General features: G+C 35.8%; 1 protein-coding gene across 10 annotated transcripts in view; it reads right to left on the minus strand.

The window, feature by feature from the left end:
- KATNAL1 (katanin catalytic subunit A1 like 1) overlaps window positions 1–25792 on the minus strand; it is a 100969-nt gene that overhangs the window by 36331 nt on the left and 38846 nt on the right. For all 10 annotated transcript variants that reach the window (XM_059902842.1, XM_059902837.1, XM_059902838.1 and 7 more), the window contains 2 exons: window positions 25414–25574; window positions 7267–7435 (listed from right to left, as the gene is read on the minus strand). In XM_059902842.1, coding sequence (XP_059758825.1) covers window positions 7267–7435; window positions 25414–25574 — 330 coding nt within the window. The remainder of the gene's footprint in view (window positions 1–7266; window positions 7436–25413; window positions 25575–25792) is intronic.

Raw genomic sequence — 25792 nt, forward strand, 5'->3', positions numbered from 1 at the left:
ATTCTAATGAAGTTTCTATGAGTTTGTTGTTTTTTTTTTAACTGTAATCCCTTTTGTTTCCAGAGTGACTCAGAAAGTCTCTTTTATCTTCAAACAACTGTTCTTTTTCTTTTATTAAAAGGCTTATTTTCCAGTGACATTCCGAGTACTTACATGTGAATGAAGAACAACTAAGATTTAGAAAATTATTTGGAACTTTTTAAGTAAAAGGCTATTTACAATATCCAGAGAAATTTATCTGACATTCAACAAATGCTGCCTGGTTGTTTCGTTCTTTGCTTAAGAATCACATTTTAAAATCAACATTTATTTAATTTTTCTGGAATTCTTTTCAAATCCAACCAGACTTTTAATCTAGTTTGGTAGGGATACTACCAATATGAAAAATACTAAAATAAAGAAGAAAAAGATCTGTGATTCACAAAGCTCCATTCCTTACTCTATGACTTTGGTCATAAGATACTTTAGCTCTATCTCAGTTTCTTCATTTGTAAAAATGGGGATAAAATGACTGCCTACTACTTGGGATTATTTCATAAATTATTGTGTAATCACTCCAAATGGTACCTAGCAGGGAAGCATCCAATAAACCATGACCAAGATTCTTCTCTTGTGTTATGTGAAGTTAAGATAAAGACTAAAAGTTCCTTACCTGGTTCTAAAAGTTTACCTAAAAGCTACTAGCAGAGTGATGGGTGGACTTCAGTCACTACTTTATTCTCTAAAATGCAAACCAAGGTTAGCAACACAAAAATGAAGAACAGAGGAAGAAACAAAGATGACATATAAGATACAGATTTTTAAGTATCCATTATGTGGCTTTTGATAATGGGGAGAACCAGTTCAATTTCATCAGCAGGAAAATTTGTTTATATATTAGTACCCCTCACTGATCCCAAAAGGATATGAAATGGAATCACTTACTGTTTTACGACATAATAGCTCGAACAAATTACAAACATAAAAAAATCTAATTCATTTTCAGTGTCCTAGTGAGGTAGAGAGAATATGTCTTTGGCTCTATCTCATGAATAGAGATATTCAGAAAACATCAGTTTTAGTCCATTATGGACTAAAAAACCACAAGGTGTAGGAAGTTGGTCTGTGTAGAGTCCTTACCACTGACTGAAATCATATATAGTAAAAATATTCAAATATAGTATGTAATTTTTAAGGATAACCACTTGCTATTAGTTATAAGCTGTATTTTCACGATAAATATCACGGCATAAATGTGATGACATATAGAACCCTTAGCTAGGAAAATAAAACTTCTTTGTGGCAATTCAATAACATCCTCATTCACTTATGACATCAGAAAGGAAACAGGAAATGCTATCACTAAAAATTTATTTTTGTCTTTTCATTAAAATTAAGGCTAAGAGAAATGTCAGGTCATCCTGGCTCCTTACTATGAAAAATTATTTTCAGCACATTTTCCTAAAGTCCATTTTAAGGACAGCACAGAATTTCTACCCAGTATTATGTTTATTCACCAATCAATTTCTCAGGTAAAGTAAATGTACATACTGAACCCTAACCAAAGGAAATTTTCTCATTAAGAAAAAAAATCTTGTTTTGCTCTAAAATTTAAAGATAAATCAAAGTTTAAAAAAATTTTAGCAATAGTAAAGCATATCTATCATCTTATTCTGTGAACACTGCAGACACATCAACTTCCTTATAAATCTTTCCCCTACAATTATGTTTTCATTTTAATTCAGAATACTAGTTAAAATATTTTTTAAGTTTTAAAACTTTATTTTGAATATCTCTATAAAAGCTCAGGACTTCCCGGGCGGTCCAGTGGTTAGGACTCTGCACTTCCACTGCAGGGGGCATGGGCTTGATCCCTGGTCGGGGAACTAAAATCTGGCCAAAAAAAAGTTCCATTTTAGAGGGCAGACAGCAGGAGCAAGAACTACAATCCTGCAGCCTGTGGAACAAAAAGCACATTCACAGAAAGATAGACAAAATGAAAAGGCAGAGGGCTATGTACCAGATGAAGGAACAAGATAAAACCCCAGAAAAACAACTAAATGAAGTGGAGATAGGCAACCTTCCAGAAAAAGAATTCAGAAAAATGATAGTGAAGATGATCCAGGACCTCGGAAAAAGAATGGAGGCAAAGATCGAGAAGATGCAAGAAATGTTTAACAAAGACCTAGAAGAATTAAAGAACAAACAAACAGAGATGAACAATACAATAACTGAAATGAAAACTACACTAGAAGGAATCAATAGCAGAATAACTGAGGCAGAAGAACGGATAAGTGACCTGGAAGACAGAATGGTGGAATTCACTGTTGCAGAACAGAATAAAGAAAAAAGAATGAAAAGAAATGAAGACAGCCTAAGAGACCTCTGGGACAACATTAAATGCAACAACGTTCGCATTATACAGGTCCCAGAAGGAGAAGAGAGAGAGAAAGGACCAGAGAAAATATTTGAAGAGATTATAGTTGAAAACTTCCCCAACATGGGTAAGGAAATAGCCACCCAAGTCCAGGAAGCACAGCGAGTCCCATACAGGATAAACCCAAGGAGAAACACGCCAAGACACATAGTAATCAAATTGGTAAAAATTAAAGACAAAAAAAAATTATTGAAAGCAGCAAGGGAAAAACGACAAATAACATACAAGGGAACTCCCATAAGGTTAACAGCTGATTTCTCAGCAGAAACTCTACAAGCCAGAAGGGAGTGGCATGATATACTTAAAGGGATGAAAGGGAAGAACCTACAACCAAGATTACTCTACCCGGCAAGGATCTCATTCAGATTCGATGGAGAAATCAAAAGCTTTACAGACAAGCAAAGGCTAAGAGAATTCAGCACCACCAAACCACCTCTACAACAAATGCTAAAGGAACTTCTCAAAGTGGGAAACACAAGAGAAGAAAAGGACCTACAAAAACAAACCCAAAACATTTAAGAAAATGGTCATAGGAACATACATATCGATAATTACCTTAAACGTGAATGGATTAAACGCTCCAACCAAAAGACACAGGCTTGCTGAATGGATACAAAAACAAGATCCATATATATGCTGTCTACAAGAGACCACTTCAGACCTAGGGACACATACAGACTGAAAGTGAGGGGATGGAAAAAGATATTCCATGCAAATAGAAATCTAAAGAAAGCTGGAGTAGCAATACTCATATCAGATAAAATAGACTTTAAAATAAAGAATGTTACAAAAGACAAGGAAGGACACTACATAATGATCAAGGGATAATTCCAAGAAGAAGATATAACAATTATAAATATGTATGCACCCAACATAGGAGCACCTCAATACATAAGGCAACTGCTAGCAGCTATAAAAGAGGAAATCGACAGTAACACAATAATAGTGGGGGACTTTAACACCTCACTTACACCAATGGACAGATCATCCAAAATGAAAATAAATAAGGAAACAGAAGCTTTAAATGACACAATAGACCAGATAGATTTAATTGATACTTATAGGACATTCCATCCAAAAACAGCAGATTACACTTTCTTCTCAAGTGCGCATGGAACATTCTCCAGGATAGATCACATCTTGGGCCACAAATCAAGCCTCAGTAAATTTAAGAAAACTGAAATCATATCAAGCATCTTTTCTGACCACAACGCTATGAGATTAGAAATGAATTACAGGGAAATAAATGTAAAAAACACATACACATGGAGGCTAAACAATATGTTCCTAAATAACCAAGAGACCACTTAAGAAATCAAAGAGGAAATCAAAAAATACCTAGAGACAAATGACAATGAAAACACGATGATCCAAAACCTATGGGATGCAGCAAAAGCAGTTCTAAGAGGGAAGTTTATAGTCATACAAGCCTACCTCAAGAAACAAGAAAAATCTCAAATAAACAATCTAACCTTACACCTAAAGGAACTAGAGAAAGAAGAACAAACAAAACCCAAAGTTAGCAGAAGGAAAGAAATCATAAAGATCAGAGCAGAAATAAATGAAATAGAAACAAAGTAAACAATAGCAAAGATCAATAAAACTAAAAGCTGGTTCTTTGAGAAGATAAACAAAATTGATAAACCATTAGACAGACTCATCAAGAAAAAGAAGGAGATGACTCAAATCAATAAAATTAGAAATGAAAAAGGAGAAGTTACAACAGACACTGCAGAAATACAAAGCATCCTAAGAGACTACTACAAGCAACCCTATGCCAATAAAATGGACAACCTGGAAGAAATGGACAAATTCTTAGAAAGGTATAACCTTCCAAGACTGAACCAGGAAGAAACAGAAAATATGAACAGACCAATCACAAGTAATGAAATTGAAACTGTGATTAAGAATCTTCCAACAAACAAAAGTCCAGGACCAGATGGCTTCACAGGTGAATTCTATCAAACATTTAGAGAAGAGCTAACACCCATCCTTTTCAAACTCTTCCAAAAAATTGCAGAGGAAGGAACACTCCCAAACTCATTCTACGAGGCCACCATCACCCTGATACCAAAACCAGACAAAGATACTACAAAAAAAGAAAATTACAGACCAATATCACTGATGAATATAGATGCAAAAATCCTCAACAAAATACTAGCAAACAGAATCCAACAACACATTAAAAGGATCATACACCACGATGAAGTGGGATTTATCCCAGGGATGCAAGGGTTCTTCAATATATGCAAATCAATCAATGTGATACACCATATTAACAAACTGAAGAATAAAAACCATATGATCACCTCAATAGATGCAGAAAAAGCTTTTGACAAAATTCAACACCCATTTATGATAAAAACTCTCCAGAAAATGGGCACAGAGGGAAACTACCTCAACATAATAAAGACCATATATGACAAACCCACAGCAAACATCATCCTCAATGGTGAAAAACTGAAAGCATTTCCTCTAAGATCAGGAATGAGACAAGGATGTCCATTCTCACCACTATTATTCAACATAGTTTTGGAAGTCCTAGCCACAGCAATCAGAGAAGAAAAAGAAATAAAAGGAATACAAATTGGAAAAGAAGTAAAATTGTCAGTGTTTGCATATTACATGATACTATACATAGAGAATCCTAAAAATGCCACCAGAAAACTACTAGAGCTAATCAATGAATTTGGTAAAGTAGCAGGATACAAAATTAATGCACAAAAATCTCTTGCATTCCTCTACACTAATGATGAAAAATCTGAAAGAGACATTATGGAAACACTCCCATTTACCATTGCAATAAAAAGAATAAAATACCTAGGAATAAACCTACCTAGGGACACAAAAGACCTGTATGCAGAAAACTATAAGACACTGATGAAAGAAATTAAAGATGATACCAACAGATGAAGAGGTATACCATGTTCTTGGATTGGAAGAATCAATATTGTGAAAATGACTATACTACCCAAAGCAATCTACAGATTCAATGCAATCCCTGTCAAATTACCAATGGCATTTTTAACGGAACTAGAACAAATCATCTCAAAATTTGTATGGAGACACAAAAGACCCCGAATAGCCAAAGCAGTCTTGAGGGAAGAAAACGGAGCTGGAGGAATCAGACTCCCTGACTTCAGACTACTATACTACAAAGCTATAGTAATCAAGACAATATGGTACTGGCACAAAAACAGAAACAGAGATCAATGCAACAAGATAAAAAGCCCAGAGATAAACCCACACATGGTCAACTATGGTCAACTAATCTATGACAAAGGAGGCAAAGATATACAATGGAGAAAAGACAGTCTCTTCAATAAGTGGTGCTGGGAAAACTGGATAGCTACATGTAAAAGAATGAAATTAGAACACTCCCTAACACCATACACAAAAATAAACTCAAAATGGATTTGAGACCTAAATGTAAGACCGGACACTATAAAACTCTTAGAGGAAAACATAGGAAGAACACTCTTTGACATAAATCACAGCAAGATCTTTTTTCATCTACCTCCTAGAGTAATGGAAATAAAAACAAAAATAAACAAATGGGACCTAATGAAACTTAAAAGCTTTTTCTCAGCAAAGTAAACCATAAACAAGATGAAAAGACAACCCTCAGAATGGGAGAAAATATTCGCAAACAAATCAACAGACAAAGGATTAATCTCCAAATTATATAAACAGCTCATGCAGCTCAATATTAAAGAAACAAACAACCCGATCCAAAAATGGGCAGAAGACCTAAATAAACATTTCTCCAAAGAAGACATACAGATGGCCAAGAAGCACATGAAAAGCTGCTCAACATCACTAATTATTAGAGAAATGCAAATCAAAACTACCATGAGGTATCACCTCACACCAGTTAGAATGGGCATCATCAGAAAATCTACAAACAACAAATGCTGGAGAGGGTGTGGAGAAAAGGGAACCCTCTTGCACTGTTGGTGGGAATGTAAATTGATACAGCCACTATGGAGAACAATATGGAGGTTCCTTAAAAAACTAAAAATAGAATTACCATATGATCCAGCAATCCCACTACTGGGCATATACCCAGAGATAACCATAATTCAAAAGGACACATGTACCCCAATGTTCATTGCAGCACTATTTACAATAGCCAGTACATGGAACAACCTAAATGTCCAATGACAGATGAATGGATAAAGAAGATGTGGTACATATATACAATGGAATATTACTCAGCCATAAAAAGGAATGAAATTAGGTCATTTGTTGAGACGTGGATGGATCTAGAGACTGTCATACAGAGTGAAGTAAGTCAGAAAGAGAAAAACAAATATCGTATATTAACGCATGTATGTGGAACCTAGAAAAATGGTACACATGAACCGGTTTGCAGGGCAGAAGTTGAGACACAGATGTAGAGAACAAACGTATGGACACCAAGGGGGGAAAACTGCAGGGGGGGTGGGAAAAAAAAAATTCAAACTACCTCCTCCTCATCCTCTTCTAAGTAAATGTGGACTACTATTTAAGATTCAAAATTATTTCCTATTTAATTTTGTCATTTTTTATCTTTAATTATTAGAATTGTGATGATATTTAATACAATTTTGAAATTCAAAAAAAGAAAAAAAGCTCCATTTTACTTAAAATTTCTGTGTGTGTGTATTAAGAAATATATACACCTCTGAGGTTACGGACATTGCAGAATGGCCTTCAAAATGCAAAGACTGCATAGGTTTTTGATTCAAAGTTTTTAAAAAAATCTCTTCCATGTCAAAACCAGGGTCCTCTGAAAAGCCCACTAGAAGTATAATAAGCAACAAATGTCACAGGCTTAAAGTGAGTGGGTTACAAAGAGGTAGTCTTGCCTTGTCATCTCTCCCTCTTGCTCTACAATCCTTGTCCCTACTTGTAGAGGGTTTTTCACTCTTTGATATAGGATGTGCTCGGCCTACAGGTCCCCGGGCTCCTCCTCCTGGCATTTCTTTCCTCAGAGGTCTTACTTCTCGATTGGGACGCCTTATCTGAGGTGGAGCTCTGACAAAAAAATAAATACATAAAATTAAAATTAATCAAAGGCAAAAGTATTTCAATACTACCTTAGTCAATAAAACTATTAAATCAATAAGCCCATAAGGTCAATTTTTCCCCCTTTTGCCAATTCATGGCCACAACTATTAGGTCAGTTTTTAAAGTGCTTTTCTGTAAAGTACACTGGTTGATACAAACATTAAATACATATAAATGACACATACAGCAATTATTTTGTCAAAAATAACATTCACCAATAGAGGGCAATACAGACTATTCCCATCTAATAATCTTAATAGTGTAACAGAAAATCAATTCCTTTATTCATTACTGTCCTAAGCCAAATAAGTAACTTTAAAAAAAAATTATTAAAAGCTGAAAGGACAATAATTCAAAATATATTTATTTGCATAGCTTACTAGTTTATCCCTTACAACCAAAATGATTTTCTCTGCTTCCATGTTGGAAAAACCATTTCATTCAACAGCAGGGCTTAATGAAATCTTCTTAATTTATGTGCAAAGTTTATGTGTAAAAATATTACTCATGCTTTGAGGGTGTCAAAAATCACAGGATCATTCAAATTATACAGGCCCCCAAATGTGAATCAAGAATTTTGATAACTATATGTGGCAAAGGATGTTAATTCTATTTATGGTGTTGATCATTTCACAATATACACAAATATTGAATCCTTATGTTGTACAGCTGAAACCAACGTAATATATGTCAATTATACAGCAATTTTAAAAAAGAATTTTGATAAATACATAAATATAACTATGCTTACAAAGTGGCATATTTTGTCTCATGTAATGTGAAACATGTCTTCTTCAAATAGTGAAATTATGGGGCTTCTCAGAACAGTATTTATTTGCCTCTCTCTGGGTGTTGGGGGAGACTCCATCACTTTGTGTCTAAGCTCTTAGTTCTTCTTCCCTGAACTGTCTCTGCCTCTGTTTTCCTACCTTCACTCTCTTTACAGCTCTGCCTGTATTTGCAGCCCTTCACATCCCATATGTGTGTTCCTTTTCCACCCATGTGCCAAAATCTATTCTTATCCCTTTTCCAGCTTCATGCTTTTAATTCATCTAATTCATCACGGAGTTTCTCTTCCTGGTATCAGAAAAGGTTTCACATGTGTATAACTCAATGAACTCAGCAAAACAGGAAAATGGATGAAAAGCCAGGAAGGTTGAAAACTCAACCTAACTAAAAAATAGTTAACATATTGCAGCATCTTCAGACTACTGGAATTAGACCGCTACATGAAAGTGCTGAGGATGAGAGAGGCTGGTGAAAAGTGTATGTCTTTCTACTAGGTTACCATACACTGACATCTGAATCCTTGGAGTCCAATCCAGTTAAACAGTTATTTACTGAACACCCACACCTGTTAGGAGGTATATATCCTCTACTGTGCTAGGCCCTAGGAGGAGACAAAGATGAACAAGCAATCTTGAGGGGAAAAAAATCCACAGGAAAGGAACCTGAAAATCGTGTATAGTGAAATAGTTATAAGGCATTCTCAAATTTAAAGGTATTATTATGTTTTTGGTTCTAGCGCATTATTAGTCTTAAGTATTCTGTCAATAAGGTAAAAATGTAATGAGACTGGTAAAGAATAAAAAACTAAAAATGTTATGTTGCTCTACTCCTAGTATTTCATTGCAACCATTGTTTTTTGAATGAATTTCTGTTTTCTTTTGATGAAGAGGTGTAAAGTAGTAGAGTAGAACTTTACTGTTTTATATATACATAAAATATATGTATGTATGTATGTATGTGTAATGTCTTTCCTGAATCGGATTCCTGGCCAAAGACAATAAAAAGCGACTGACAATCTCTTCCACACAGAACACACGTCAAGTTTGCCCTTCTGTTAGCAGCTGCGCCTGCTATTTAAATAGTCTGTCATTGTTTGTGGTCCTGCTTTCTGGAGGCACAGCCAGCCCGAAGCTTTGGCTCACAAACAGCAAGCCCGTCCTTTACAGCTGCGCGCCAGGCTGCCCGGTGGGCTCGCTGAGGAGGGGTGAATTGTAGGGACCCTTGAAACACTTCTTCTGCCTCCTCAGCTTGTGCTCTCCCACCTCAGCTTGCTATTTAGCGCTCACCGAGGAGTCCTGCACACACATCCAGTTCAGTAAAGCTGTGCTGCGAGAATTATGTCAACGCTCGTACACAGGCTGCACTCCAAGTGTTTGCTGCTGCTGACCTTGTCCTGCCCCTCAATATTCTGACGGGCTCATAAACGGTCTGAATGAAACTGATCAAGAGGCCAGATGTGGCATTTGTGGCAAGTCCCACGTCTCACAGAAAGTGTGCCTGTGCTTTGCAGGTCTTCAGTTCCGTCTCACTGCAGTTTGGTATTACATTCGAAACAGACTCTGTCAGCTTCCCAAAGGACATCCTTGACTCTGTTCTGTACTTCTTCCTCCATTAGGGCATCACTGCCCAATGGCATGCTTCAGTTTAAGGACTCAGTGACAGCTTCCAGGCTGTAAAAAGTAAGTCTCAGGGCTTCTTTACTGGCCTCTTTTGAAAAAGAGACTGTATTCGTAGGGTTGCACATCACCGTCAGCCTCCGCCCCAATGGGCAAACACAGGCTGACACCCTGCTAGCTTACAGCATTCCAAATACAGAGAATGGCTGGAAACCTGCAGATAAAAGAGTAGCATGTCTACACTGAGCTCAGTTCTCCTATTGGAGGATATTTCCCCACAGGAATGGGAAGAAAGATGTCTTACCCTATCATATGCAAATAAGCCTGACTTCCTCCAAAAGCCAATACTCCCTTTCTAAACCATATTAAATATCAATATGATATGTAAATGTTCTTACAGCACTGCTTGTAATAACAGTGAACACCTGGAAACAACCCAAAGGTCCAGTATCAGAATAGATGCATAAATTATTATACGTTCACATACTGGGATACTATATTCACGTGAACATGAATTATAGCCACATGCAATAATAATAGATCAAACTCAGGACCACAATGTTGAGTGAAAAAGTAAGTTCAAAGAACACATACAGTATGATTCTAAGCAAAACGAGATACTGTGTGGAGATTAAAATGTATGTGGTAAAAGTATAAAGGAAGGCAAAGGAATGATAAACCCCAAACCCAGGAGAGGGGCTAACTCTGAAAGCGGAGGGGAGGGAAGAGGATGCAGAGGGGCCCACAGGGGCCTTCAAGGTAACGCTAATGTTCTTCGTCTTCAACTCCATGGTGGGTACATAGATCCTACTGTAGTATAACTCCTTATTCCTTACATAAATCTTATTATTCATATTACCTACTTGGTAGTTAATAAACTTTAAATATGATGAATATAACAACACCACTAATTAAATTATTTGAGCACCTAAAAAAATGAAATTATAGGGTTGCTACAAAGCTTTTGGCATGTTCTGGAAACACACATGTGGTAGTGATGTGGGCTCAGAGTACACATCCTCAGTTGAACCTACTGTATTTCTGCCTGGCAAATCTCCATAAAAGATTGTGCAACAGAAACAGAACTGTCTGTCAGACAGCACCACTCATCCAGGATTCCAGAAGTCAAAGGGAAAGAGACGTCTTCTGAAGATGCCTTCATTCCACACCATATTTAGAAACAGGGTCAAAGATACTATCACAATTTTCTCCACTTGCTATACAGGCACCTTCTTAAGATTCCCATCTATTCAGCTCTTTCTGTTTCTTCTAGCTTTCTGTTTCATGATTATTCTAAATTCTTTGGTTATATCTGTTTGTTCATACATTGTTAGAATTCTAGTATAAGAATACGAAATTTGGAACAGGTCTTATATATGCCCAAGAACATAAACCAAATTACTGAAACTTCTGGAAAAGGAAGAAAAATAATCTTACTTTGCTATGACATTAATCCATATGAATTAAACAGGAAAACATATCTCCCCATAGCTAATGAAAAAAAACACGAGTTCCAAGTAGTTCATACTGATATTTTTACTATAAGGACTTGGAGTCAATATACGAGACTTTGAGTCCAAGAGAAATTATTTAGTAAGAAATCAGGAGGCAAGAAAACAAAGCTTAAACAGAAATTAGAGGACTTATTTTAAATTAATGATTAAGAATTTTAATGTCCACTCTCATCAAATATATGACTGCTATTTTTTCAAATCAGAAAATATATGTTTATCTAATAAGCACAGGAACTATACTGGCTGTTGACATAAAAACGTTGCAAACACTATTCCTCCCTTCACAGAAAAACAGCATGCTGATCTGGAGTTAGCATTAGTTTTAGAATCCTAAACCCTGGGTGCCTTCCTACTCCCAGGTCCACCAATCACTGACTATATGAGCGTATCACCTAACATCTACAAGCCTCATATTCTTCCTCTGTAAATGGGGATGATTAATACTTAACAGAATTTTTAAAATCTATTTTTCATTGAGGTATACCATATATTCAGTAAAATGTACATATATTAGGTATACAACTCAATAAATTTTGGTACTGTATAACCACCAGTAGAAAAAAGAGCATTTCCCAATACCCCAGAAAGTTTTTTTCATGGTCTCTGTTAGTAAATATCAGCTGGTAAAGGTAACCACTATTTTGACCTTACTATCATAGATTAGGTTTGCCTGTTCTAGTTTCATAAAATGGAATCCTATAGTACATACTCTTTCAACATTACCTGTGAAATTCATCCATGTTCCTGTATATAGCCGTTTATCTTTCTTCACTGCTGTGGAGTATTCTATTGCATAAATATACAACTTATCAATTCTGTGAATGGACACCTGAGCTGTTTTCTGTTTGAGGTTTATTATTAAAGCCTCTATGAATATGGGAATTATCCTCATGGTAAACAGAAGCATTCATTTCTTTGGGATCTGTACCCAGGAGTAGAACAGCTGCATCATAAAGTGTACATAAGATTAGTTTTAGTAAATATAGCCAACAGTTTTCCAGAGTAGTGATGCCATTCTACACCCCCATCAGCCATGTACGAGAGTGCCAGATGTCCCACCCTAGTCATTCTGGGGCGGGGGGGGGGGGGGGGGGTGTAATGGTGTCTCATTGTGGTTCTACTTTGCCTTTCTTGAATGGCTACAGATGTTAAACACCTTTTCAACAAGATGCTTATTAGCCATGTGAATATCTTCTTTTGTATAGTATCTGTTCCAGTCTTTAGTCCATTTTTTTTCAACTGGGTTGCCTGACTTTTTCTTATTGATTTATTGATCGTTGTTCTTTATATATTCTGGATACAAGTCCTTTGTCATACATATGCATTGCAAACATCTTCTACGAGTATATGGCTTGCCTTTTTTTTTACTGCCTTTCTACCAGTATATGGCTTGTCTTAATGGTGTATCTCTGGATGAAAAGAAGTTCATAATTTTAGAATTCTGACTTATTGATCTTTTATCTTTAATGCTTTATTGTCCAGTTTAATAAATCTTTGCTACCCCAAGAAGATGATAATATCCCTTCCATGTTTTCTTCTGAAAGTTTTATTTTATTACCTTTTTACATTTTAGGTGGTGATCTATTTCAAATTAGTTTTTCTATACGATGTGAGGTAAGGGGCCAAGATTTTCCTCACCACATGGACATTCAATTAACCCAGAAGCACTTACTGACAAGACCCACCTTTCCCTACTGAATTGCAGTGGTGCCTCTTCATAAATCAAGTGACTCCATAGAATTTAACCTTTAATAAGTTCTAGTTCTAAAAAGAACTTTAGAAATTTTAGTTATTTGCTATCAGAAAATTATAAACAAATATTTTAGTATGATATATTCCAGAGTCTGTTCAAAATATTAATTTTTCAACAAATATCTGAACTTTTGATGAATGCAAGATACTATGCTACATAATATAAAAGGCTTTTTGTATACTGGGTTAAGTCGTCCCTCACTATCTAACAAGCAAATCAATCACACTCAGAAACACATGGAGTACTACAAGCCATGCTGATACGAGTTGTTTTATATCCTCAAGGGTACTTTTTGTGCAAAAAAATCTCTTCAAAGGTTTACTTTGATTTTTTAAATATTCAATTTATTAAAGTTAAAACTGCAAAACTTCAGTTAGTCCTTAAAGCTTTTAGATTCACTTACAAATCTTTTTCTGTGTACAAGAGTAGCAGATTTTAGGAGTCACTTAAGAGGCTTTTGAATAATGCTTGATGCCATTTACAAACCTGGCTAATTAAATGCCACTAAAATTTTTAACATACGTTTATAAATGTAATATATTTTATTTCCTTCTTAGTTCTTCAACTGTCTTACTTAACAAAGCATAACTTACATATAAATACTTTCATAAACTTAGTAAGTTAAACTTATAAATGAGGTAAGCCTAATTTCTCCTAAATGTTCCCCAAAAGTACTTAACATAAGTTTTCATGTAAAATCACAGATCTAAATTATTCCATACTACACTTAAAATTGGAATTGCATGCTTATCACCCTCATTAGCCATATTGTCTTAAATTACAAGTACATAAAAATAATAAATAAATATGTACATATCCCTTAACAAAAAATACTACTATTACAGTTTTGAGTCTCTTAGACATTTCTATTCTTAATTCTAAATGTCACTGGAGTTGAAAGATGCTTACCCACTACGGAAGACAACTATCCAAGTTAACCAAGGTAATATTTAGCCAAAAATTTCAGCTGGTATGAGATCTGGAGCTGCAGACATACTTCTCACACCAAATATTATACAGTCCCATTTAATATCACGGGGGCTGCCCTCTTAGCATTTTGATGTTACCCACAACTAGGTATTTCAGCAAGAACAGGGGTGAGAGTCTTGTCAGAGACTCTGATGGGACGTACTAATCCTTATTTAAAGTTGCTAAGCTAGTCATTCTATCACTTCTAAGGTAGGGGAAGGGGACGATAACATTACTAATTATTTCGTGTAATGGTAGAATGCCACTACTCCCAGGCAGGTTGATTATTTAATTTTACCTTGCTCTTCTTTGGTTCTAAAGATAGGCCCTTGCCTTTTCCATTTAACTCTAGAGACCTCTGAACTTGAAAAACTTAAAATATTTAATTTATCTTATGTCTAACTCTAAAGACCTTAAAACTAGATGGACAATGGCATTCTTTCAGAGTATAGGGACTACACAACTTTTACAGATTATATTAAAATACTATCATTTGAACTTTAAATATCTCATAGTTCTTTGTCTAGTTTATAGTCAAGTTCTGAAAATATTCTACTGATTTTCAAAACACTGGAATACAAAAAAATATGATATAGTCCATGCATTCAAGAAGCTTATAGTTTAGCTAAAAATATATACATATTTTATGTATTATATTGGACATCCCTTTCTATCCACATATAAATCCTGCAACTAAAGCCTCGCTGAAGAAGAGTTCCCAACTAAACTATAAATAAAAGTCCTCAAAAGTAACAAACTGGAGGATAAGACCCTCAAGAACTTATGATAAATATATAGATACAGTTTCTCTCTAATGAATTGAATTTTCTACCTTTCAGTTTTCTTTTCTGTAACATTAAAAAAAAAAATTCTGGATAAAATGTAACAAATATCCTGTTTATACATAGGTGATCTTACCAGAAGATAAGAGAAATACCTAACAACCAAAAAATAAATAAAATACAGCTGACAGCATGGCAGTCCTTGAGGGTTTCCAGGTCTCAGCCACCTAAGGGCTTCAGATTTAAGGAGCACAAAGTGAGGCCTGAGCCAAGGCCTGAGGCCTACAAATGTCAAAGCTGAACTGAGACGGGCAAGTGAAGCCAGGACTCTCAAACGGCACACTTTAAACACGCACACGGAAGAAACAAGTCCATCTGTCCATCTGAGCCTATGCTCTACATGTGTGGAGTAAGGTACAAGGCTCCCCTAGAAACAGTAACCAGGGCCTCCACTCATGTGATTTGGGATTTAGTTTTATACTCCCTTAAGTGAAGAAATTTACCTAAAAGTGGTCCAGGCAGGTGACATCCTGAAGGCACCTGGCTGAACCCAACACAGACCCTCTGAGGAGTGACATCCCCCTAAACAAGCCACACATTAGAATGACTCAGACCTTGAAGGGACATTCTCAACTTTACCACAAACAAGAGCCATCAGAAATAACCAAAAAGATAAGGCTCCAAATAACTTCTGATAACAGAACCATCAGTTATGAACTATAAAAATGAATGTTTAAAATGGTTAAAAGCATAAAAAAGAATCTGAAACAAAAGAAACACAAGTCTTAAGTAGGGTTAAATAAAAATAAATCCATATTCAGATAATCTGTAGTGAAACTATTTAACACCAAGACAAAAAATAAAATCATAAAAACAATGAGAGAGAAAAGAGAAGTTATCTATGGACAATTAGACTGCGCACGCAAACCAGAAGGCACAGTCCTCCTGTCACTAATGTCATCTGCAAAGCATAGAGAGAGTGGGGCTGGATATGAGGAGCTGAAGTGAATATGGAACGAGCAGGGGGACAGCACTAGGGAACAAGAGGAGGAGATGAGAGAAGAAGGGGCCACAGTTAGGAAAAAAAAAAAAAAAAAAGAGGAAGGAAAATACAGTGTAACAGAAGCCAAAAGAAGAGGAGCATTCCAAAGAAGAAAGATGGAACTGTTACAAAAGTTAAATACCTTAACTCTTGAGAATTTGGCATTCCATTTTAAATTAGGAAGCGGTCTTCAAGAAGTCAGCCCCATACTGCAATGAATAGAGATCCAGGGTTTCTACTCATTAAGGAAAGAGAAGCAGTGAAAGGCAACACAGGGAGAGTACACGTCACAGCAGTTTGCCAGAGGAAAGAAGAAGGGAGAAAACAGTGGTAAAGCGCAGCAAGGCAAAGATTTCTTTCAAGAAAAACAAAACTGATGTGTTATGATTTCATTCTGACTTACCACTATCTTGTTCCCATTCCTTAGTTTATCTCTAATGAATTAAAATTTCTATCTTTCAGTTGTCTTTTCTGTAACATAAAAAAAAAACGATAGAAATACCAAGTTTTTAGGCACTCATTGTAATAAATACCTAGAATTCCAAAATAAAGATTTCAAATGAATGACTACTGAGTTCTACAAAATAAGACAAATGCTTCCTAGAAAACTTACATAAAAGAAATAAAATAGCCAAATGGAATGGATGTCCCCTCTTGGGACACTTCAGGTGAGAATTTAAACCCTGGAAAACACCTGCACCCCTGCCGTCACTCTCAGATGATCTTGCTTGCTCTTCTTCCCTCATCGAAATAATCAGGAGAGAACTTCCACAAGCGCTCACCTCCGCATCTGCCCACTTCTCTGCGTCCACAGCCTTTCTAACTAACTGCCTTCCCTCCGGCTACTCTGAATCAGCTATCCTGCCCCGCTCCACCTGTACACTGGATTCTGCCTCCTCTTGCCTGCTCAGGGACATCGCTCCAGTAGTGCCTCTTTCTCCCAGGCATCGTCAATCTTCCCCTTTCTGCTGCAGCATTCTCATCAGCATACAAAAGTCTCTGAAACAACAACAAATTTTGATTCCACTTCCCCAACTACCACTCAACTTCTATGCTCCCCTTTTCAACAAGACTCGCTGAAAGAACTGCACGCGTTCATTGTTTTCAATTCCTCTCTCCCCATTATCTGAACCCACTCCATTATTCTCCACCATTCCACCCAAACCACGCATCATGGTCACCAGTGAGCTCCATGTTGCTAAATCCAATCCAATTCTCAATCCTTATCTTACTTAACCTACATGCAGCATTTGATAAAGTTGCTTAGAATCTTTAAGCTTCAATTTCTTCTAAAAAAAAATAGGGATGATATTAATAGTACCTATTTTAGACGGTGGTTGTGAAGATTAAGAAAAAAGCCATGTAGAGAGTTTATTAGCATAGTACCTGGTTCACAGTTAAAAACTCAATAAATGTCAATGATTATTGGTTAATCAGCACTGCTACCTAATTCTTCCCATAGTCTAAATATAGAGTCCATCTCACACTCCAGAAACAGAATTCTGGAAGAGAATATGACTCCAGAATGGTTAGAAATGAGTATAATCTCAACCTGCCAATCATACTCAGCAATAACCTACTCTACCACATGAAGAATGACCTTAAAATTTCTTTCTTAAAATTCCATACTTGCTGATGATTCCTAAGTAACTGCTACTAATTCCGATCTCTCTTAAACTCTGGTTCTCATTTCCAATTCCTATTCAACAGCTTCATCTAGATATTTAATTACCTGCTCCAATTCTCTCATTCTCTTATCTCATTAATCACCAAATCCAGTCCATTCTACCTCAGTAATGGCTCTCACACCCATTTTACAAGACTGTAAGCTCAGGAAGGCAGGGACTGCGTCTGTTTCTGCATCCCACCGTATCCCCACCATAGTACTGGCACCCAGCATAGTATTTGGTATACAATAGGTGCCAGCATCCTAGGTTAAGCTTTCCAGAATGTCTGGATTATTTTTCTGATGGTTTCTTGAGGCCAAGGTCTGTGCTGTTTTTTTTAATTACCTTTATACTTTCCACAGGGCCAAAAATAAAGTTGAGTATATGATGAATGCTCGTAAAATATACGTTGGATAGAGCAATAATAGTGTTTTTCTTCCTAAGACTTGAAAACAACTTTACAAAACAATCTCATCATGATGTACATTTTACAGAGGTGAAAAATGAGGCACAGAGAAGTGAAATTAACTTGGAGGACCACTCAATTAGTGGTGGAACTGATACAAAAGCTTCCTCTCCTACTTCCCAATTCCAGGAAAATTTCCCAGAGCCTGGGCGAGATACCAGTAAGGATGAGATGGCAGTTTACTATCTATCGGTACTTGACCTTGGCTTTAACTGATCTTTTTCCAGTGCAAACTAGGATTTAATATGCGAGCAGTTACTTAATCTATTAGGGTACCCAAAGAAAACATAAAGCAACAATTTTAATACCAAGTCAACAAGAATTTCCTCTTTGCTGAAATGCTACAGAATAGCACAAATTTGATAAAAATCAATCATCCTATCTATCTGTATACAGAAACACTCTATGCCATTTCCCTTGGTTCCAGATGAAATAACGTTAGAGAGCCTATCAGAGTTCTCTTTTTCAACCTGTATGGAATAAGCCAAATGATTATTTTCAGGCTTGTGTATCCTGTTGCTACTGCCATATCTCCCAAAAGATGTAACTTTAAAAGACCCAACACATTTACTTTTTAAGTTGAATAAAGAATACTTTATTGAATATAATCTATGTCAAATACTGTTCCAATACAGAAAATCTTAGCTTCATGGCCTCAGGTCTCACCAGGAGAGATCATTTTTAAATGGCCTCATTAAAGAGAATGTGCTTAATAAACTTACATGGAAAATATTATAAAATAATTTAATTAATACATATCTTGAATTAAGGTATCTCCTTTTAACTTAGGACACTAAGAATGATCTGGAGGCTTCATCTCTTTGGAGTTTAATTCTCATATTGCCAGAACCTCCCATTATAATCCTACTTTTGTAGCTCAATTTCCTCATACTTAAGGCAATAAATCTAATTCACTTTAAAAGGTTGTTCTGATTTATCCAAGCAGCTGCTGGTAAACAGGATCATGATTAAACCCAGAGGACACATGACATATAAGGTATAACTTCAAACAATGTGGCAAACCACCACCGAAAACCACCAGTGGTAATGGACATTACCTCACTGTGCCATAACAGGGACAGAGGAGAAGTTTTGTGTTAAAGTCCATGAGGTGAAAAGGACAGACCCACAAGCAGGGCTACCAAATTAGTGGCTAACAATAAACCCAACAGATGCGTCCCGGAAACATTTTGTACAAAACAAGGTAAATTATACTTTCCGACTGGCCTACACTGCAATTTCAGTGTGTTATTCTCAAAGAGAAATTTTTTAAATTACATTATTTATTTCATTGAGCATTTTCAGCTTCTTTATTCTCCTACCACCTCTAGTAAGAATTTAATCAAGTGGTTAATAGAACTATATATATTAGGATATATAGATAAATATCAAAATAGACCCATAGATACTACCAAGTATGTGCAGCAAAGTAACATGGCAGAGTGGATATAAATAAGACTCCTGAAGTGAGGAGATCTGGGTTCAAATCCTGGCTCTGCCACTTTCTTGTTCAGATGACTTTGGGAAAATAACAAACTTTGTAAGCTTCAATTTCCTCAGCTGTAAACGACAGCTTCACAGGATTTATTCGTAACAATAGATCAGCAATAGTAATATGGGTACACAATACAAGTAGCTACTTCAGAGGATCACTGTAGGTTTAAATAAGATATTGCTTGTAAAACATAAATTGACCAATAACTAGTTATCATGCTTTTCCTAAAAGTGACTGCCCACTTCATGAGACTTGGACATTTAAAAAACCATATTCTCTCTGCCAGAGTTATTCAAAATGTTTCAGAAAACTAAGGATTTATATCGAATGTACAGGAAGGAAAAAAAATTCCTTAAGGAATTTTACAAATGAGGCTATGTCATTTTTAAAATTCTGTTAGTCTCTTCCTATTTATCCGAAAGAACGCTGTAGTCTTTCATTTCAGAGTTGATGATTCACTTTACTTATTACATGGCAGTTACTGTCCTAAACATTAAATTTTCTTAATTAATTCCATGAGGTAGACACCCCCATTTTACAGACAGTGAAGCTAATGTTTAGAGGTTAAATAACCTGCACAAGGTCATAAAGCAAAGAGGTGTCAGAAGTAGAATTCAAACTCAGATCTCGTGGGCTCCAGTCAATTGTCTTCCCATTACACCAAGAATATCTAAGGACTATATCCACTTTTCACTATCTCTAGGTGGAAATTTTAGTACTTTTGCTTTATACGACCTGTAGAAGAAACAAAATTATAAAAGGAAAAAATTATACAATTTTAACCTCCCATAACTTTTAACCCTAAACTTACAATCTTAATATTTGCTTATTCTATCAGCTCATGCACACATTCTGTGCTACAAACCTGTGTAAAGTTTACTTCATTAACATCTGCCTTACATAGGTATCACTATGATGTTATTACTTGGTGAAGGATATGTGGATTTGCTTATGTAAAGATTTTATTCTTAAAGATTAAAACTGCTAATCCCATGATACTACTCAAGGTATTAAACAGAATTCCTTCACTAGTAGAACCTTGTGGAGTTGTTGGGTGTTTTTCCACTGTTGTTGATGATATATGTGGAAATGGGAATCTTTTTTTCCCCAGGCAATATACAATCTTAGATTTGCTTTTATTAAGGATTTCTGATCCACAGAGAAAAACAAAAAATACACACAATGGTTACACACAAGGGAAACTTTTTTTAAAATTTAGTATGGAGGAAGGAGGTTTGGAGAAACATATTCTGGTCCATTCATCTTTCACTTTCATTGAGAATAACGATTAAAACACAAGTATAAAAATAAGTCAGATCTGTGCTATGGGCAGTTAAAGGAGGCCAAAGAAAAAGAAATAATTGCACTCCTCCAATGAGGAGAAGTTTTCAGGAAAGTGTTCATCAATGGGAAAATGCCAGCCACACTTTCTATTCAGTCTGAGCCACAGATATTAGATATTAGAGTTATTATCTGTGGCCACTGCTTTCTGAAATACATCATGGTGCTCTAGCAATTACGAACAGGTACTTCCTATACTGAAAGTTATTCCCAGGACCAGATGGCTTCACTGGCGAATTCTACCAAACATTTAAAAAAGAATTAATGCCAATCCTCCTTGAACTCTTCCAAAAAACTGAGGAAGAGGGAACACTTCCAAACTCATTTTATGAAGCCAGCATTACTCTGATACCAAAGCCAGATAAGGACACGATGAGAAAAGAAAACTATAGACCAATATCCTCAATGAATACAGAGGCAAAAATTCTCAACAGAATATCAGCAAACCAAATTCAACCAAATTCTATTGGTCTATAGAAAACTATAAATCAATATCCTCAATGAATACGGAGGCAAAAATTCTCAACAGAATATTAGCAAACCAAATTCAATATTAGCAAACCAAATTCAAATACGACATGACCAAGTGGGATTTATCCTTGGGATGCCAGGGTGGTTCAACATATACAAATCAATAAATATGATACACCACATCAATAGAATAAAAGATAAAAATCATACGATCATCTCGACAGATGAAGATAAGCATCTGACAAAATATGACATCCTTTCATGATAAAAACCCTCAAAAAATTGAAGGAACATACCTCAGCATGATAAAGGCCATATACAACAACAGCTAACATTATACTCAACAATGAAAAACTGAAAGCTTCTCTTCTTGAACAGCAACAAGACAAGAATGCCCACACTCTCATCACCCTTATTCAGCATAATACTGGAAGTCCTAGCTAGAGTAATTAGGCAAAACAAAGAAATAAAAGGCATCCAAATTGGAAAGGAATATGTAAAATTGTCTGTATTTGCAAATGGTATGATCTTAAATATAGAAAACCCTAAAGACTCAACCAAAAAACTATTGGAAACTAATCAATGAATTCACTAAAGTTGCAGGATATAAGATCAACATACAAAAATCAGTTGTGCCTCTATACATTAACAACAAAATATCTGAAAAAGAAACAAAATTATCCCATTCACATTGGCATCAAAAGCAATAAAGTACTTAGGAATAAATTTAACCAAGTGAAAGATCTGTACAATGAAAACTACCAGACTTTAATGAAAGAAATTGAAGAAAACGCAAACAAATGGAAAGATATCCTACATTTATGGATCAGAAGATTAATACTGTTAAAATATCCATAGTACCCAAAGCCATCTACAGATTCAACACAATCCATGTCAAAATTCCAATGGCGTTTTTCACAGAACTAGAAAGAAGAATCCTAAAATTTGTATGGAAACACAAAAGACCAAAAATAGCCAAAGCAATCATGAGAAAGAAGAACAAAGCCAGAGGCATCACACTTCCTGATTTCAAACTATACTACTGATACAAAACTATAGTAATTAAAACAGTATAAAAACAGACACATAGACCAGTGGAACAGAATAGAGAGCTCAGAAATAAACCCCTGCATTTACAGTCAACTATTATGTGACAAGGGAGCCAAGAACACTCAATGGGGGAGAGGATAATCTCTCCAACAAATCCTGTTGAGAAAACTGGATAACCACAGTGAAAAAATGAAACTGAACCCTTATCTTACACCACTCACAAAAATGAACTCGAAATGGATTTAAAAGGCTTAAACATAAGGCCCGATACTGCAAAACCCTAGAAGAAAACACAGGAAGGAAGCTCCTTGATATTGGTCTTGGCAATGATCTTTTTAGATGACACCAAAAGCACAAGCAACAAAAGCAAAAATCAACAAGTGGGACGACATCAAACTAAAAAGCTCCTGCATAGCAAAAGAAGCAATAAAAATAAATAAACAAAAAGGCAACCTACCAAATGCGAGAAAATATTTGCAAACCATAAGTCAGATAGGGGGTTAATATCCAAAATGTTAAGTAAATATATATAAAGAACTCATACAATTCAATGACAACAACAACAACCCAATTAGAAAATGGGGAGAGGAACTAAACAGACAGTTTTCCAAAGAAGACATCCAAATGACCAACATGTACACGAAACGATGCTAAACATTACTAATCATCAGGGAAATGCAAATCAAAACCACAATGAGATATTACCTCGTATCTGCTGGAATGACTATTATCAAGAAGACAAGGGATAAGGGTTGGCAAGGATGTGGAAAGAAGGGAATCCTTGTGCACTGTCGGTGGGAATGAAAATTGGTTCAGCCACTATGGAAAACAGTATTAAGGTTCCTCAAAAAATTAAAAATAGAACTACCAGACCATCCAGCAATTCCACTCCCGGATATATAACCGAAAGAAATAAAAACAGGATACTGAAGAGATAAATGCATTCCCACATTCACTGCAGCTTTATTTACAATAACCAAGATATGAAAACAATGTAAGTGACCACTAACAGATGAATGGATAAAGATGATGTGGTACACATATACTACAATGGAATATTATTCAGCCGTGACAAAGAAGGAAATCCTGCCATTTGCAACAACATGGATAAACCTTGAAGGCATTATGCTAAGTGAGTTAAGTCAGACAAAGAAGGACTAATGCATATTACTTATATGTGGAATCTGAAAAAGCCAAACTTGTAAAAACAGCAAGTTGAAGGGTAGTTACCAGGGGCTGGGAGATGGGGGTTGGGGGCAGGGAGTTGGGAAGACGGTGTTTAACGGTACAAACTTGCAACCAGTAGTTAAATAAGTCCTAGAAATCTAATGCACAGCACAGCGATTAAACACTACAATACTGCATCACGTACTTCAGAGTTGCTAAGACACTATATCTTAATTCCCACCAGAAAAAGAAATAACTATGTGACGTGATAGAAGTGTTAGCTAAGGCTACTGTGATAATCCTATCACAATATATAAATATATCAAATCAACAGACTGTACACCTTAAACTTACACAATGCTATGTCAATTATATCTAAATAAAAATAGTGTCAGCTTTTAGCTTTAAACTAGAAATGTATTTCTAAATTAATGACTTTCAGGAAAAAACAAGGTATTTATTACGCATACATAATATTTTCAAGTCTGATCCATCAAAATGCCATTATATTTACTTTGGAACTTCCTATGACTCTTGAAACAGTGCTTTTTGAGGGGTAACAGTCACCTTAATCCAAAACACCTGAGGGTGGCTACATCTGAGGAAAGCACTATATTACTGTAGACCTTAGAAAAGAATCATCATCTAGTGTTTTTATAATGGGAATCATAAAATTATCTCTAACTCAGTGGAAAAAACCCTGAAGGAATAAATTAACTACTTTTCACAGTTCTTTAAATGCTTTGAGGAAATTTTAAGAGATCAACAAGCTAAATACATGATCACAGCTACTAACCAAAGGGATATTTATTTTCTATGATGCAACACTCTGGCCACAATATACAACTTCACAAAAAAGGGGACTGAAAGCCAGAAAGACCTAAGCTCAGTTCCTGGTCTAGCCTAACGTACAGGTCAAGGTCTCCCAGACCTCAGTTTCTTGTGGAATTAATGAAGTTACTCATTCAATGTTGGCTGAATGCCTACTATGTGCCAAACACTGTGTGAGCAGTGGAAGTTTGCTATTTGTTATCTGTTTTGAGTAAATAAAACATGGTCCTTGCCCTTGCAAAACTCCTAATCTTGTCAAGAGACAAAGAAACACAACATAACTAGGATGAACACTGTTATGTGGGGGCAAACCAGAAAAGGCTGCAGAGAAGACAAACAGTTCAGCTGAGACTCGAAGAATGAGCATGAGTTGCTTAGATGGGGACTATGGTTATTCCTCGAGGAAGAACAGACTATGCAAAGACAGGAAGACAGCACAGAAGAAGAAGAGAGAGGTTTAATGCAGATGATGCACAGACAGAGCATCAAGGAGATAAACGTCAAGCCTTATTGCCACACTAGGGAATTTGCCCTTCCACCTTTAAGGAAAGGTTAGGTTCCTTCAACACTAAGATTCAGGAAACTGGCTGTATGCCCAACCAGATGAATCCAATTTGTCCACCATTTCATCTAAAGTTGTTAGTCCTTTAAAGCAAAAAAGCTCTGATGCTGACATTATGAAATCTAAAAGAACTCGCTTAACTGATAAATTTATCAGTTAAACTAAAAATTTAGGACTAGCAGTAGATTTCTATTGTTTTGATTACAGTAGTAAAATATTCCAAAAGCAAGATATATGACAAATGATATACTTCTGTTCTTTATCAAATACAAACCCTGTAAACACACGTGTGAAAATTATAAATAGGTATTCAATTTACATGCCCCCCAAAACAGTTTTTCATACTTTGTTCAAATTAAGCTTTACTCTCGTCACTCTGAATATCAATTAACTATAGAAATACCTAGAGAGAATATAAAGTCCCATTTACCTGTGTTCTGCAGGTACAGGGGGCGGCCAAACAGCAGGATCTCTAAACGGTTCATCTTGACAGGACACAGGGAAATCTGGGGGCTTGTCGATTTTAAAACTTTCCAAAGTGCTGACAATACTTTTAACTTGTTCATATTCTTCCAATAATTCCTGCCGAACCTTAAAAAAATAGCCTTTATGCTACAAAATATTTATATAAATTACAAATAACAAATTGCTATAGAATGCTAGTTTTCTTAATGTCTTTCAAAGTATGCAAAATGAGTAATTAAAACATAGTTAATAAAAACAACTATTTAAAGTTACATAGGAGGCCAGGAATTGGTTTGAAGACATACGTGTAATATATATCTTTTCTTAGTGCAAGTCGTTATATA

This window comes from Balaenoptera ricei, chromosome 18, assembly GCF_028023285.1.
Source record: "Balaenoptera ricei isolate mBalRic1 chromosome 18, mBalRic1.hap2, whole genome shotgun sequence".
Classification (NCBI taxonomy): Eukaryota; Metazoa; Chordata; class Mammalia; order Artiodactyla; family Balaenopteridae; genus Balaenoptera; species Balaenoptera ricei.